Source organism: Haematobia irritans, chromosome 5, assembly GCF_050003625.1.
Source record: "Haematobia irritans isolate KBUSLIRL chromosome 5, ASM5000362v1, whole genome shotgun sequence".
Classification (NCBI taxonomy): Eukaryota; Metazoa; Arthropoda; class Insecta; order Diptera; family Muscidae; genus Haematobia; species Haematobia irritans.
The window spans coordinates 65,412,375-65,428,719 of record NC_134401.1 but is presented as its reverse complement, the minus strand read 5'-3'; the positions used below and the strand labels follow the sequence as shown (position 1 = coordinate 65,428,719).

General features: G+C 31.6%; 1 protein-coding gene across 8 annotated transcripts in view; it reads right to left on the bottom strand.

Moving 5' to 3' along the window:
• Positions 1-1,956: 1,956 nt before the first annotated feature.
• mrj (DnaJ heat shock protein family (Hsp40) member B6 mrj) overlaps positions 1,957-16,345 on the bottom strand; it is a 191,191-nt gene continuing 176,802 nt past the window's right edge. For all 8 annotated transcript variants that reach the window (XM_075313924.1, XM_075313931.1, XM_075313928.1 and 5 more), the window contains 3 exons: positions 3,257-3,457; positions 2,908-3,199; positions 1,957-2,844 (listed from right to left, as the gene is read on the bottom strand). In XM_075313924.1, the coding sequence (XP_075170039.1) occupies positions 2,739-2,844; positions 2,908-3,199; positions 3,257-3,457 (599 nt within the window). In that variant the 3' untranslated portion in view covers positions 1,957-2,738. The remainder of the gene's footprint in view (positions 2,845-2,907; positions 3,200-3,256; positions 3,458-16,345) is intronic.

The window sequence follows — 16,345 nt, the reverse complement described above, 5'->3', positions numbered from 1 at the left end:
GTTAGCGTCACAAAAAAGAATGTAGAAAAAAACATGTTTTTGGAGGTTTCAAAGTAAAAAGTAAATTGTATTGCATTATATCTTATGGACCCATATCTCTTTTTACATTCCTCCGAATTCCTTCCTAATTGGAGGATGAGATGAATATAAAATAATTCGGCGACAAATAAGGAATAAAAGTGCACATTGTTATTGGTGTAAGTACATGGGTTTGAAATGGTGTGCACTGTTAGAAAGTCACCTTTTGCAGGCTCAATGGACGATTTCGGCTGACGAAGGAGGCGTTCAAATGGAAAATAATTTTTGGTGACATGTCAACGTCAATTTTATCACCTTACAATTGTCTGCCGTCTTAAAACTTTTTGCGAGTGAAAGCCTTCATAATTCACTATTCTTACAAGGTGGTCCAGAAGCGTTATGTTGGCACGGAGTTGTACGGTATTTGGTTGAACACAATCTCTTGGATATCGATCTAGCATGTGCACTTTATATATGGTTCTTTGCCAAGCTAGAATGCTCGCTGCCGAACTCGGCTATGACCAATTTTTGTTTAACTTTTATTGGAGCTGCATTGGTCCTAAATATTCAATATATGTTCATTATATGTAAATTTACTACAAACTAGCAACAATTCGATCTAAAACTAATGTATTTACTATTCCTATATGGCGAAAACAATGTAAAAAACAAGTGAAAAATGTTTTACGATTGCAATTTACCAATCGAAAAAATTGTCGATCAAAAAAACTCGATATCGACTCCCGTGATCCGAAAAATTTAGATTTCGATCAAAAGTTCTCGATATCGAATGCCGTGATTAGCCCCCTGTTCTCGGAGTCCGACCACCGCCCAAAGCACCGGAGGAAAGAGACTAGGGTAGTTTTAGCCCGATTAAGATCAGGCAAGTGCAGCCGCCTCAATTCCTACATATCAGTGATTGATAGCAGCGTAGCTGACGTATATCCAATTTGCAACCAAGGGCCACACGACACGCGTCATCTTTTCTCTTGCCCAGCTAAACCAATCCGACTTACCACCAGATCACTCTGGACACACCCCACCTTAGTCGTAGAGTTCCTTGATTTGGCTACAAGCTGATGTACCAAAGCGTATAGCATGAAATGGATGAAATATAACAACAATAACAACTAGGCAAACATTTTAATTTGTTTTAACTTATAAAACAAGGGAAAGTGTTGGATGTGTATTTGTTCATGTTACAAGCTGTATACCTTTGAACACAATACGGTGAAAAGGTAAATTCCATCTGGGAGATATTTCTTTTAATTTTATTCTTTGGAACACGCACACCACAAATTTCGGAATTTTAGTTTGAAATATCACCAGATTGAGCATGTACTACGCAACACATCCAAGTGTCATGGGTCCGGCAACACTGCAAGTGTAAAATGTTCTAAAAAGCAACATTCAAGCATATGTTGCACAACACACAGTATTAAAATGGCTGATGCAGAGAGTAAGTATTAAAATTATCAATTATTTTTATTTTTTGGATGACCCAAAAGCACCAAATGGATAATAAGAGCCTATCTCGAAATGGACATGGAATCGGGTATTTATACACACACAACTATTGTAATGCTTACCTTCATTGAAGAATCATCTAATTCACAACTATGCGACAAAAAATCATCTGCAACATTCCATCAGCAACAGCTGAGCAACAAAATCAAAGCAGCGCAACATTGCGTTGGTCCAGAGAATGGCATAAAAATGTATTGCACAAGACTTCGTCCTAATCTAACAGCGAATTACTCAAGAACATTTATTTAAATTAACATAGAAAAATTTATTTACAATCGTATCGGTTTAGCCGTGAAGCCGCCACCGCAAGATGCAAAAATTTAGTGTCAGGCGCCGCCGACAAAAAAGGGTCGGCAGCATTCTGCGCTATCTGGATTTTGGAAATAGGATTGAAAGGGATAAAATCGGATATTTCGTAAGTAATTTCATTTTTATTTATTAAATTTTTATTCCTTTTTAAGATTAATTTTCATAGTTTTGTTTCTTTTGTTTTATTTAAGAGATTGGCTTTCTTTGACATTTTTTTTAAATTGATTATATGTGTTTCATACACGTTGTTGTAATGCTTTTATTTATTATTATTATTATTTAAGCAAAAAATTATAATTAAACTAGAGAACGGTCTTAGATTTGTAATTATAAACTAATCTTATTGAAAACGCAAGGAAAGACGAACAGAAAGAAAATCGTACATTTAATTTAGTGTGCTTATAATTTACACTATTACAAAATACATGGACCGATTATATTCGTTTTGCCCATCTTCCCTTCTCAGTTGGACGAACTGTATTGGCAATTGATAGCATGGAGCAAAGACAGAAGAAAAACCTTGTGTCTTTAACTATGGCGCCATGTATTGTTATCTGCTTCAATTTTCGAACGTCACATTAACTAAAGACTAAAAATCGTTATTAAATTAGAAAAAAATACATAAATCAAAATACCATAAGTAAATTATATATAAAAATTAAATAAGTAGTAGAAAATAGTTATAACAAAATAAGTTTGTGTGCTTTTTGAGGAGTTGTGTGTCTTAGCAAATCGCTTTGTTGTTGTTTACCCCTTTGCTGGTTAGGTGAGGAGGAGGATAGGGATCAGGAGAACTTAATTGATTATTGGTCTTCAATTTGTATCTATGAAAAATGACTTTTAATGTTGGTAGTTGGTTGTGTAAAGTGGCATATCATTTGCATTTAGTTTGTTATTGAAGAGAGTTTCTGCGCAACCCCATTCACAGTCTTTGATTTGAGTACATCGTTCTCATATGAAAATATGGTCTCCTTGCCGTTTTCATAGACCCTGAAATAAATTAAATTTAAATATTGAAAATGATACTAGATGAGGATAGTATGGAAAACATACTTTTTGGTCATTAACTTTTTTCCATTGACAAATGTAGTCGATGTTGAGGTTCGTTTAACAGCACCATTTGCTCCGGCGCCTGTAGTACGGCCTCCATTAGACATACTACTATAACTGGAAAATGATGTGAATCCATTTGATGGCATTAAGAAATCCATCATTGAATAATTGAGCGAGGGGGCATTGAATGGCGAAGTCAATTTTGTATTAGCTCCATAGTGGTGAGAGCGACTACTGCTTCCAGATGTACCATTTGAGCGCCGACTACCAGGTTGTTGATAACTGTGAACATCTGCAAGTTCATAGGCATCTCATTATAGTCCAAGAATTAAACTAATTTAACAGTTACCTCTAAATAAATCAGCAAATGGCGAATTGCCTCCGAAAAATTCTCGGAACACCTCTTCGGGCGGCCGGAAGACAAATGGAAATCCACCCATTATATCGAACTCGTCGAAATCGTGTCCTTGATATCTAGATGAACGATGGTGTCCGCGATCGCCCAATAAGCCCTCTTTACCATATTGATCATAAACGCGCCGTTTCTTTTCTGAAATAAGTAAAGTAAATAATGGTATTAGATATTTGATAGTGATGCATAAATGTGAACTTATACATCAATATGAGCCACAAGTAAAGTTCAACATCAATTAGGTGGATCCACATTCTGTAGAACATAAATCAAATATTAACATCTGTGTTTGTTAGACATGCATGTTCGAGTTTAAAAACAAAAAGCAAACGAAAATTACTCGCTTGTACTAAATTTAGTACTTTTCAACAAAATTTGTTTGTGGTGCACTTTTTAGTACTTTGTCCATAACACTTTATATGTTAGTACCATATCAATATGCTTTGTATGTTGTTTGTTGCTTATTTTTCACTCTGTGTTCTTCCCCACATTTCTTCTAGGATTAATGAAGGTACAACCCTTGCCGAATTCCGACGATTCGCCATAACGAAGATGAGTCTGCAATGGGCTCCTTGTCTGTCTTGCAGGCACATCATAATGTTGGTGTTCAATCGAACATCAATAAGTTTTAAGCGCTAGTTTATATCATCAAAGTAATGCTTGCGGACTCGTCAATAAAAATAGAGTCATTACTTATAATGCCAGTCGACGTTATCAGCACTGTTTTACTATCAGATTGGAAACAAATAAAGTTTTAATCAATTGACGAAATAATTCCTGCAATCCATTTGCATTCAAATTTTTGCAAATACAAAATTTCCTTCGCACCTTTTGTATCATTTTACCAATTTCTGAGGAGGAAGTTACGTTTCAGCCGGATGGTGAACCCCAGCATACGACGAAAATAAAGAAAAAAATGCTATTGTCAACCGTTGATTGGCCTGACCCAAGCCTCGACCTGGTTGGTTAAGAATTTCCGCCGAAATGTGGGAATAGGGCCGGTGTTTTACCCAAAGAGTTGTGGTGACCTATACAGCTTGAGCGGCAAAACATGTCAACAAAAATTAGATAAGAACTGCTTAAAAACATGTCAAATCATATTGCTATGGTAAAAAAATTAAGGATTATGGACCAAGTACTGAAACGTAGCTTCACAAACAATCCTGTATAAACGGAATAAGGAATAAATGAAAAACTTTTATTTTCTTTGTTATTCATTGTTCAAGAAAATAAAAAATGAATTATGTATCCATTTATTCACGCCAATGTTCATATACATACATTTGTATAAGAGTATTTCGAATATTCAATGAAACTTTTATTAGTAGTATCAGGTTTGAAAAACAGAGAACAACTTCTGAAAAGGAAATCATTATATGCTAAAAACAACAAAAGCACTTAAAAAATTGTTAGTAGACTGTTATGTATTGAAATTGAATATAACACGCGTTGAATAAGGATATTACTAATATTGAGTATTTATTGAATTATAGATACAATGGAATGGTGTTACACAATCGAAGTATTAGTTGCGAATGAAAATATTCCATGATAAAAGATTATATTATAGTGAGAGACTCAAAAGTAGCGAGTGCAATTAAGGGTTATGTTAATAACAGATTCAAGATACAATTACATAGAATAAAAGGATTGCCATTTAAATAAAATATGAGACACTATATAGACAAAACTGGAAAACTCTGCTAAAAGAGCGAAAAAAACTCTGCTAAAAGAACAAGAAAAAAGTCTTTGATTGCGAGCAGCCAAGCGTCCCAAAACATGATTCAGTTTATTCGAAATATGAGATACGGTTTTCTCTTGGATAAGTTAGTGTAAAGGAAAGAAACAAATATTCTCAGATATAAAAGCAAATAAAATGTTTGATGATTGCATTTGGTAGCCTTTAAGGTAATTGGTGATGAAAAGTGAATAGCTACCAAAAACATTTTTTGCTTTTATTTCTTAATTATCGATTAATCGATTCTATGATTTTAATAAATTGTGTTACAACAGCAACAGAGATAATTAATTTGTATTCTTTCAAATTTTGTCAATTTAAATATTGTTTTGGAGAAATTTATTCTAAGCTTAGGAAGGCAGTTGACCAGTGACAAGTTATTTTTGAGTAAGATTGATTTTTAGTGAAGCATATCTTGTAGTGAGCACTATCTGCAAACGTTCTCATTCGGAGTTCTATTTTTTTTTATTATTTATAAGATTTTCTTATATCTAAGATTTTATAGTAATAGATCATATAAAACTTATCTGGTACAGGATTAAAGTAATTCGTTTATTACATGTGGTGTGGTACGGTGGTTCAATATGTACGACGAATCATAAACCATTGGACTTCCGGACCAGCGTTGCCAATTTAGCTATTTTCCCGCTAGATTTGGCTTTTTTTGAAGTCGTTTAGCGGGAAAAAAAAAATGAATTTAGCTTTTAGCTTTTTTCTGGCTTTTTTAGTTATTTTTGGCTTATTATACCCTGCACCACTACTGTGGTACAGGTTATAATAAGTTTGTTTTATTTTCGACATATTGAAATATGGATAAAACGGCGTTTTCTATCTAAGCCTTGTTGCCAGAATAAGGTTTTCCACATATTTCAAAGCTTAATTCAAACATTACATTTAGAATATTAGCATTTGACTCGTTTATTATCCTTTTTATGTTATTATAATATTCTAAATTTATTATGATATTGCTAAATTAAAATAGTAGATGTGAATTGCTTTGTACGCTGAAAAAATATTGTCGTGAGGCCAAAGAGTTCATATCATGTTGGTTATAATCATTAGCGTAGCTAGACAATTTTCCTAGGGGGGGGGGGCTATAGCCCCCCTAGCTAAAACTTTATAGACTGAACTTATAGGTTCAACTAATGTTTTATTTCATAAAATTGAATAAAAATTATACATCAAAATAGCGCGACAATCAATTTATAATAAAGCAACTAAAAGTACCCTACGGAAAATTGGTGCAAATTGCCACTGACGTACCTATCACAGAACTGGTACCTGAGCTCCAGTTAGTTGCACTTTTCACATTTAGTGAAATAAAATTATCAGAATAACCTTTTGTTCGACATATTTCAAAAGTTTTTTATCTCGGGTTCGATTAGGAGCCCAAATTGAAAGAGATTTCTAAGAGTTTGTCCGAGACTGGTTCCTGAGGACCTGTTTATGGGTTGCTCCTGCTAAATTGTCCCAGGACGTGTCCTTTGGGATGAGTCCACGACGCGTCTTAAAATGTAAGTTTACTCCGTCAATGACAAACCCATGTTAAAGTGGAAGGTCCCTTCCATACGTTTTGACCAGAACTGGGACTGGTCCATACACAGTTTTGTGGTTGATCCATTTCCCGTAGGGTAGTTCCACACTTTTCCCAGCAAAAAATTGGGAGTTGTTCGAAAGACACAACTTTAAAAGCACTTCCAAAAATGTCCTCACAAAGAAGTTAACTATTTTAACTACACAGGAAGTTTTTTACTTCACTTTTTTATATTTTAATGCGTAATTTTTTGTTTTCTTTTTTCAAATAGTTTAAAAAAAGAGTAAGAATAAATAAAATGGTACAAATTATTCAAATTTTGTCACAAAAATGCTAAATCCATTATAGAAAAATCGATAATATTTGAAAATATTCGAGGAAAAACGTGTCAAACAAGCGTTAGAATGCATTAAAAATCATAAAAAGTATGAAAATTATTTATTTGGGAAAATATCACAAAATTTTTAGTTCACATTCAAAACACTAAATTCGGATCACACCTTAAGAAGTGATGCAAATTTATTGCATATTACATTCATCGCTTCTCCGCCAATTTGGTACCACTTTCAGACCCAAAAATCATAAGTTCAACCACACCTTTATTTCATAAATATCAGACTTCTACCACAGCCAAAGTAATTCGATTGTGCATGAAAGTCTTTAGTGGAACTTTGTGCGTTGTACGAGTATATACTTGTTTAATTTTTATAAAAATGTAAAATCGTAAATAGGTTTTCAAATTCTGGGGGGCTAAAATTTTTCTGGGGGGGTCTAAGCCCCCTCCCCAGAGGCCTTCCTACGCTTATGGTTATAATAGCATTTGTGAATTCCTCTTATATAAACTTTTTTCCTTGTCCAAAAGCCGATAAAGTCGTTTTGTCCTTATATTTAAGTGATTCAACTTAAAAATGGGTATCTTTACATGAAGGAAGGCTAGGGTCAATTCTAAAATATTCTTAAACTTAAAGAAAAAGTGTTTAAATTTGTGGAGTTTTTGTATCTTGACCACAGACAAAAAAAGCGTTCAAAAATATAAGATGTTTTTCAACACTTTATTTTAAAAACGTATACATAGAATAATTTCTACTTTAAGTCGAGATCTGAATTTGGAATTTGGAATTTAAATTGTCGTTAGCGCGTTTTAAAGCTCTTTGATAGCTCACGAAGAAAAAGCTGAAAAAACGAATAAATTCCAATTCGGAAGCAATACCAAAATCATTAGCGTACAAAATCTTTGGAACCGGACATGCTTTTTTCAGTGTATGTAAGAAAAAATTGGGGCATTAGAGGGTTAATGGAATGAAATGGTTTACGAAAATTGGACAACAATAGGTTTGTTTAGGTAATTTTCCAATAAAAGTTATTCAGTATAAACTTGCAAAATAGTAAGAATGGGTTTTATTCTCTTGGGTAAAATTAGTAGAAGTATACACGTTCACGAATTTATCATTACTTCAGCGGTTTTAAACCAATTAAAACGAATGATATTTATATTTTCTAATTCTAGTGCAATTGGATTTGTTGATGATTAATAAAAATTTGTGATAGTATTCAAAATGTATCGAGTACGCAAACAGAGCTAATACGATTTAAATATTGTTTTAGTATCACAGAAGTAGAATTAAAATGAATACAATTAAAATAATATGCATTTTAAGTGAAATAAAGCCTTTAAGTTTGCTAAATTTCAATCAAAAATGTAACTTTTGATACAAAAAAAAAAAAGCTTTTTTCTAGCTATTTTTTAGCTTTTCTTAGTTTTTTTTTTTTTTTTTGCAAATCTAGCGGTTTTCGGTGAAACAATTCTGGCAACGCTGTTCCGGACAGCGTTGACAATTTGGCCTTTTCCCCTCTAGATCTGTTTTATTTTAAGTCATTTAACGGAAAAAATGTCTTTAGCTACAAGCTTTTTACATGACCTTTTAGCGGTTTTTAGCCTTTTTTATTTTCTACATGTTTCTGTCAAAATATGGACAAAACTGCACTTTTATCTAACCCCTGCTGCCAGAATAAGGGTTTCCACATATTCCAAAGCTCTTATCAAACATTAACAATAAATCCCGCCGCTGTTGTAAATTTGTCGAGTCGTTTATGGTGTCCTTATTGTGCTATCTTATATTCTCAAATTAACAAAGTAGATGTAAATTGTTTTGTATGCTAGAAAATATTAAGGACATAAGGTTCTGATTGTGGTACTATTTCTTTCAAGAATTACACCCAGAAAAAAGGGGCTCTAATGCCAACTAAACTTTATTTTAGTTCATGAAGATTAGTTGATTTTAGTTAAATTTTGCACAATATGTTCCTTATTTGAATATTTTTTTGCTAACTTTAATGACGTGAACTAAAAATAAGAAAAAAAGTTTATACAAATATAGTGCACAATTTTACTAAACAATTAAATAGTTCATATTTTCGTAAAATGCCAGAAGTTTGCTAAAATTGAGTTCATAAGTATCTCAAATGAATAAATTTTACTAAAATTGTAACTGTCTTGAACTTCGTACAGCGCTAAAGACATTTTAACAATTTTTAAATCCAATTTTTTCTTTCAACATATGTTATATATAATTACAGAAAAAAATTAATTATTTATAATAATTTTTCTTCAATTTGACAAAAAGTATTAACTTATTTGTAACATGTTGCAATTAGAAAACTATTTTAGTTAAAATTTTCTAAAATAAACCAACATTTTCTTCCACGGTGGGTTCACTGTTTTTGGGTGTAGAGTTACAAATATCGTAAAGAGTTTTTAAATTGATATTATGAGCGTGATAAAAACAAATATGCTCAATGAAATCTGAATTACATAGCGAAAATTAGACAACAATAGGTCTTTTATCCAATAAAAATTATTCAGTGAAAACTTGAAAGATCCCAGTCAGAAATTCTTGATGGTTATAAATATTGAGCGTTGTAACAACGTTGGAAGCTAACGTGAAACAACGCTTGCTACACGCAAATAAATAATTCTTTCCTCCCAAACGAAATTTTAGACAAACAATGTTCGTTTCTCATTTGCTTTTCGCTGTAAGGAAGTGTATTTGGAAGAAAAGTACATACTTTTTGTGATAAACATTTATTCTTTTCCAGGATGTAAAAACAATTTCATAAAGACTAACTCAAAAAAAAAAAAAAACATTGTTTTCTGTCTACTTGCATTTTCTCACATCTTTCTCACATCCACGAGGTTTTTAGTTCTTAACACCTTTTCCTGTAATACAAACAATGTAGAAGAAATTATACGATTTTATAAATTTTTAAAAATTTTTTTACCTTTCGCCTGGACGGAGAATCGAACCGCGGACCATGCACTTTGTAAGCCAACACACTAACCACTGAGCTATGTAGCCGTTATTGTCATCAATAGACAATTACACATATAAGTTATATTTATATAGCATAGCTTGCGGCGCCCACGAACCGAATAAACAAAGTTTATTTAACAGAAACAGACATTTAGTTTGGCACCGTGGAGCAGTGGTTGCTACGTCCGACTTGCATGCCAAGGGTCGTGGGTTCGATCCCTGCTTCGACCAAAGTTTTTTTTTGTTTTTTTTTACATATATTCCAGATACATATGTTCCGAAGATTCCGAAAAAATGTTCAACATTACATTGTACTATATTAAATTTCGAACTGTAAAATGTCCCTTATTAAAGACCTAAAGTAAAAATAAAAATTTTGTAACAAAAAATTTTTCGAAGCAATTCAAAAAACTCTAACAAAAGAAAAACATTTTCGGTACACGTTTTCCAAACGTTTTTTTCTTTGTGTGCACGCAAAAAAATAATTCTTTCCTCCCAAACGAAATTTTAGACAAACAAAGTTCGTTTCTAATTTGTTTTTCGCTGTAAGGAAGTCTATTTGGAAGAAAAAGGATGGAAAAACAATTTCATAAAGACTAACTCAAAAAACAATCTTTTCTGGCTAATTACATTTTCCCTCACATCTTTCGCACTTCCACGAGGTTTTTAGTTCTTAGCGCCTTTTTCTGTAATACAAACAAAGTAGAAGAAATTATACGATTTAATAAATTTTTAAAATTTTACCTTTCGGCTGGACGGAGAATCGAACCGCGGACCATGCAATGTGTAAGCCAGCACACTATCCACTGAGCTACGTAGTTGTTATTGTCATCAATAGCTAACTATCCATACAAGTTATATTAATATAGCATAGCTTGCGGCGCCCACGAGCCGATTAAACAAACTTTATTCAACAGAAACAAACATTTAGTTGGGCACCTTGGAGCAGTGGTTGCTACGCCCGCCTTGCATGCCAAGGGTCGTGGGTTCGAGCCCTGCTTAAAAGTTTAAAATTTTCGAAGAAATTCAAAAAACTCTAACAAAAGAAAAACGTTTTCGGTACACGTTTTCTTTGCGTGTATTAGCATAGCACAACATATGTTATTTCTGAATTGTAAAAATTATCGGGAGATATTATGCTTATCAAAAGTCGAGTAGTATTTGTTTGTCAAAAGTCGATTCTTTAGCCAACATGGAACTTCAGTTCTACACTCATAGAAAAGTCTCTTGTTAATAGCAAACGCTGTCTGCTGTTTTAGCAGTTTTTTGCTAAAACAGCAAACAATCTGTTATTTTGCAGGAAAGTCAGTTGTTTGCTGAAATTTTCTGCTGATCCGAATAAAAATATAAATTCACTCCGGTCAAATGGACAATAGTAAAATGGTACACATTATAAAACATCAAAAATTAAAAACAATTCGTATTTTTTGATTATGCAATAACATTTGTGAACAAACTATCCTTTTTAGTAATTTACATTTTCTTAATTAAATGGGATTTGTATACCCTTAACTTCTATGAATATTTGGCTAACATAAATATTTGTCCCGAACGACAAATTTAACATGTCAATGTCTTCGATAGTCGATATATGGCTGTTCTACATTTTTAACAGAACAGCCGCAGAAAAACTCAACTTGATGAAGATCTTCTAAAAGGACTCTACACAGAAAAAAAGTGTCTCGTAAATTTAAGAAGATTTTTACAATAATTTATTACAAGAATTTTCCAGAATTTTAGTTCATTTTTCGTATCTTCAACGAAAATTAACTACTCGAAAGGAAATTTTACAAATTCTAAGTAGCAATCGTTTAGTTCATGGCCTACAAAATACGATGGAAATTTCCTTAAAAAATTTCTTAACTGGTAGTTAAATATTCGTTTGTCATGCTATAAAACTACTTGTGAAATGTAAAGTATTTTCTAAATAATAAGTGCAATTTACTATAAGATTTTTTTGTATGAAAAAATATTTTTTTTATGAAAAGTGAACTTGAAAGTGGATAGCAATTTCTTACTGACAATTCCTATAGTTAATAATTGTTGGTAAAAAATTACCCAATGAAATATTTTTAGTTCACATGTAATTAAATTTATAGACATTTTCGTCAAAAATGGTAGATAACATTTCATGAAAATTTTGCAAATTTTAAGTTAAACGTTTCATCGTTCATAAACTGGTGTTCCTTTACGAATATTATTTTAGAGTAAATTGTCAGCAGATGCGATGAACTAATGCATAGTACAGAGATCTTTATCGGCATAGTGGAATGTGATTAATGTAAAGATGATGTTACTTGAGTTTTGTTGTGTATACATGAGCGTGGGGTTGTTTTTATCAAAGATAATAAAAGAGGAAGATGGGAGATTGGCTACTGAGCACATCAAACCATTTACCACATTAGTTTAATACTCGAACCAAACGCGTATACGACAAGTATTGACATAGCATTAAAATGCAAATAAAAAGAAATTAAGAGCACGAAATAAATTTCCATAAAGGGAAAAATGTAATTTTTTTGTTGTTGCCTAAAATTTAACATTGTTTCATTAAGAAAATTACATTTTTCATTTAAAAAATAAAAACAACGAAAAGATTACAAACATGTATTAAACTAATCTGGTAAATGCAACATTTGGTATGACGCAAGCCAATCTCCCATCTTCCTCTTTTATAATCTTTGGTTTTTATTTTTGTTCATTTAGTGGTTTGTGTGTGTGTGTTTGTTATTCGTTGATGGTTTTTGGCTGGATGAGGTGTTGTTTTCAATAAAGGCACATGTGTTTTTGTTGTTGTAGGGATGTTTTGGCTTTGCTTGGTTTTGTTTGGCATGCTTCAGTTGTACAGTTGGCGTTGTCGTGGGTTGTTGCATCTTTTAAGCATGTATGCAACATGGGAATATAAAGGCATGGAATATTTTGGATTTTTGAGACATATATTGGAGTTTGTTTATTAAACCTTTTAAAAGAAAGTTATTAATATTTTATCGGTAGTTTAGAAAAAAGTTATTAAGAATATTTAGTAAAATATGTTGAAATTGAAGGTGTATTGAAATTTTCACTATTCAATGTAAAAAATTAATATTCAATTCCAGATGAATTTGGAAAATTTTTGTTATATCTCAGCGTACAGTTTAGTCATAAATTGGTAAGTATTTTTTTAATATGGCTTTCTTTTAAAAAGAATATTTTTTATGTATATTATTATTTATTAATTAATTTTTTTGGAAACCAGTTTAATGTTTTTCTTTGTTGTAAAAGCAATATTTAATTTCAGAGCAACTCCAGATGGATACAAATAAATTTAAAAAATAGAGAATTGGTAAGTTTTGCTAAAAATTTGCTTTCTTTCAACTAGAATATTTACGTTTTTATGACATTTTTATCATCAAAATTACAGGTTTTTAATACCTTATGTTAGTATTTCTTTAATCAAATTTTTTGGAAACCAATTTAATATTTTTAATGTAAAAAACAAATATTTAAATTCAGAAGCAAAGGAGTACTAAAAATTTGGAAAAATTTTTAGTACTCCTTTGCTTGTAATTTAATAGTGAATTGGTAAGGATTCCTTAACTTTCTTTTAACCCTGTACAGTCATCCTTATTTTTTGTACATTAACGTCATCCTTCGTCATTTTGACTACGGCTCATTTCAAGACGCTATAATTTTCATCGTGAGCGAAAAAGTGAATCAAACTTGAATTTATTTTCTTACTCAATTTGGTTTTAAGTAGTATAACACAAAAATTCATAAAACGGTCGGATTAGTATAACTTAAATTTACCATTTCCCAATAGACTAAAATGCATTTTAAATTGAAAATGAAATTACGTGTCGTCATTTTGACGAATGATGACTGTCTAGTGTTAACCATAATATTTTTATGCATATTATTATTTTTTTCATTAGATTTTTTGGAAACCTATTTAATAATTTTAATTAATGTAAAAAATATATATTTAATTTCAGAATAACCCAAATAAATTTGGACAACTTTTTATATTTCCCCTCAGCGTACAATTTAATAGAGAATTGGTAAGTTTTATATTAAAACTTTGTCATTTTTCCAACTAGAATATTTATTTTATTATACCCTTCACATCGATAACAACACAGTTTTATGAGTTTATATAGAATACTTCATTATTTCTCTAATTGTTTCAGGTACAAATTTTATGAGATTCGTTTTCCAAAGAAAAGTTGAATTCCTTACACCATTTGATAAAATGCCCCTAAATATGGTAAGTTACAAGCTAAAATGAAGGATTAAAAAATTATATTTCATTACATGGTGTTAATTTTTAACAATTTTCATTGTTTCTATTTTTTCCAGCAAGATATGTGAAAAACTTACCTACGATGAATAAAAAAAGGATAAGTCAAAATGTCCAAACAGCGAGTTCAAATAAACTACTCTCTGTTCCACGTGGTCATAATTTTTATTCACAAAAAACATTGTATTAAGAACTTTCATCATAAGTTTTTATAATAAAGTACTTTTGCTTAAAGAAAGTTTAATTTTAATGTATGAACATTTTCATAATAGTAAAACGATTTGTTGTTCCTTTATTTATTTAATTTATCTGTACTGTGGAAGGATTGATTTAAAAATAGTTTAGTTGTCGACATTTTAAAGAGACTGTAAACCAATTGATTGCCAAGCTTGGAAACGTTTCCTGCAAAAGAGTTGCTTGTGTGACACTAAAAGTTAGAATTGTCCAGTTCAACACCAAGCAGCTCCAACCATAAAACAAGTTCATTTGTGAAAAATCAAGTAACTCCGCAAGGCCACTAACCAAATAAACAGTCGTACATTGAGAATAGAGGACCCTCAGATAAAACAATTTTGCATTTTGACATATATGCCCAGGGGGAAATGAGCCTCATTTGTTGTTTGTTATTGTTATTGCTTGAAAAGTACGCGAACAGACCTATTGTTGGTTTTGACAAATGTCAACGTTGATATGTCAAACGCCAACGCCGTCAAAGCATCACTTTTAAACGAAAACACGAGACAAGCCGGGAAAAGGGAAAAATTATTTTGTGTTGTTTTGGAATATATTTTCCAATTTTTTTTATTATATTTGGTAAGTATTGTATTGTATAATATTGTATTCCTTTTAAAGTCCTTTTGTTTTTAATAATTTGTTTTAATAATTTTTAGATTGGAAAATTACTATTATACATTGATATATGGGAGCAACCGTCGTTCAATGGTTCATATCGCTGTGCAGACAAACGGAGATGGATTCAATCCTAGTTTCGACCAAACACCATAAAGTTTTGTAATGCTGGTGACATTTCTGAGAGTTTCAAAGCTACTCTAAAATTTTAATCACAATGGGAAATTATGTTCAGGCTCGGCTATAAAAAGAAGATTCCTTGTCTTTGAGCTTCCTACATGGAATCGGGTGGCACTCAGTGACAAGAAAGAAGTTTAACACTTCTGTATCATAATGGACTAAAGGGAACCTGAAATAACGGGCTGCCACTATAGCTAACCTAAACTGTACCCGAATGTATCACAATTGGCAAAGTTCACCTTAAATGTTAGTATGAAAACCAGGTTAACATAACAACGTTGCTATTTTAGCTAAATAATGCCACGGCCTTAAGAGAATTATGTATGCTTTTAGTATGAATCAATTTGATTTTTTGCTATTGTATTGGTCAACTTGGATGACATCGTTCAATATAATTCCTATAAATAAAAATAGTTTACAAAATAAAATTTTTGTATGTCATGTTTCCGAGATATCCTTATAAAAATATAAGTATATCCCAGAAACTGCTTTATTAAAAAAGTTTTAACCTCTATTTTCGAATTCAGGAGATGAAAATACATAAAAAGCAAACTCTCATCAAATGTAAATTTTAGTGTAAACTAGTGTAACTACTATTTGTTTTTTTTTTAGTTTTCATTACAGATTGTCTTAACATTGTTATGTTTTATCCGCGTGTATAAGGCCAAAGAAGAAAAACAAACGAAAATAAATCCTGGACAACAATCCAACTCAACTTGCAATACTTTGATGGAATTCAATTTATTTCACACATTTAATAAATGTAGAAGTTATAGTCTTAAATGATTTACGGGTTTCATTTCAACATATCGTTAAAAAACGACAAATTTTGTTGCTGGGACAACAAACATTTTTAGTTGTTATAGCAGTAAAAATGTTAGCTATTTCAACTAACGCAGTTTGCTACTTTAGCAGCGATGTTTGTCAAAAACTTTTAGCAAACACGTTTGCTTATTCAGCAGCATTTGTTTGCTATTGTAGCTGTAAAACAATGTTTGCTATTTCAACTAACGAATGTTTGCTGAAACAACTACATGCTACTGCTGTCCCTTTTTCAGCAAACAATTTTGCTATTATGAGTAACAAAATTTTTTGGGTGTAGTCTATTTTTAAATCCCATCATAAGTCGATTAGTGGA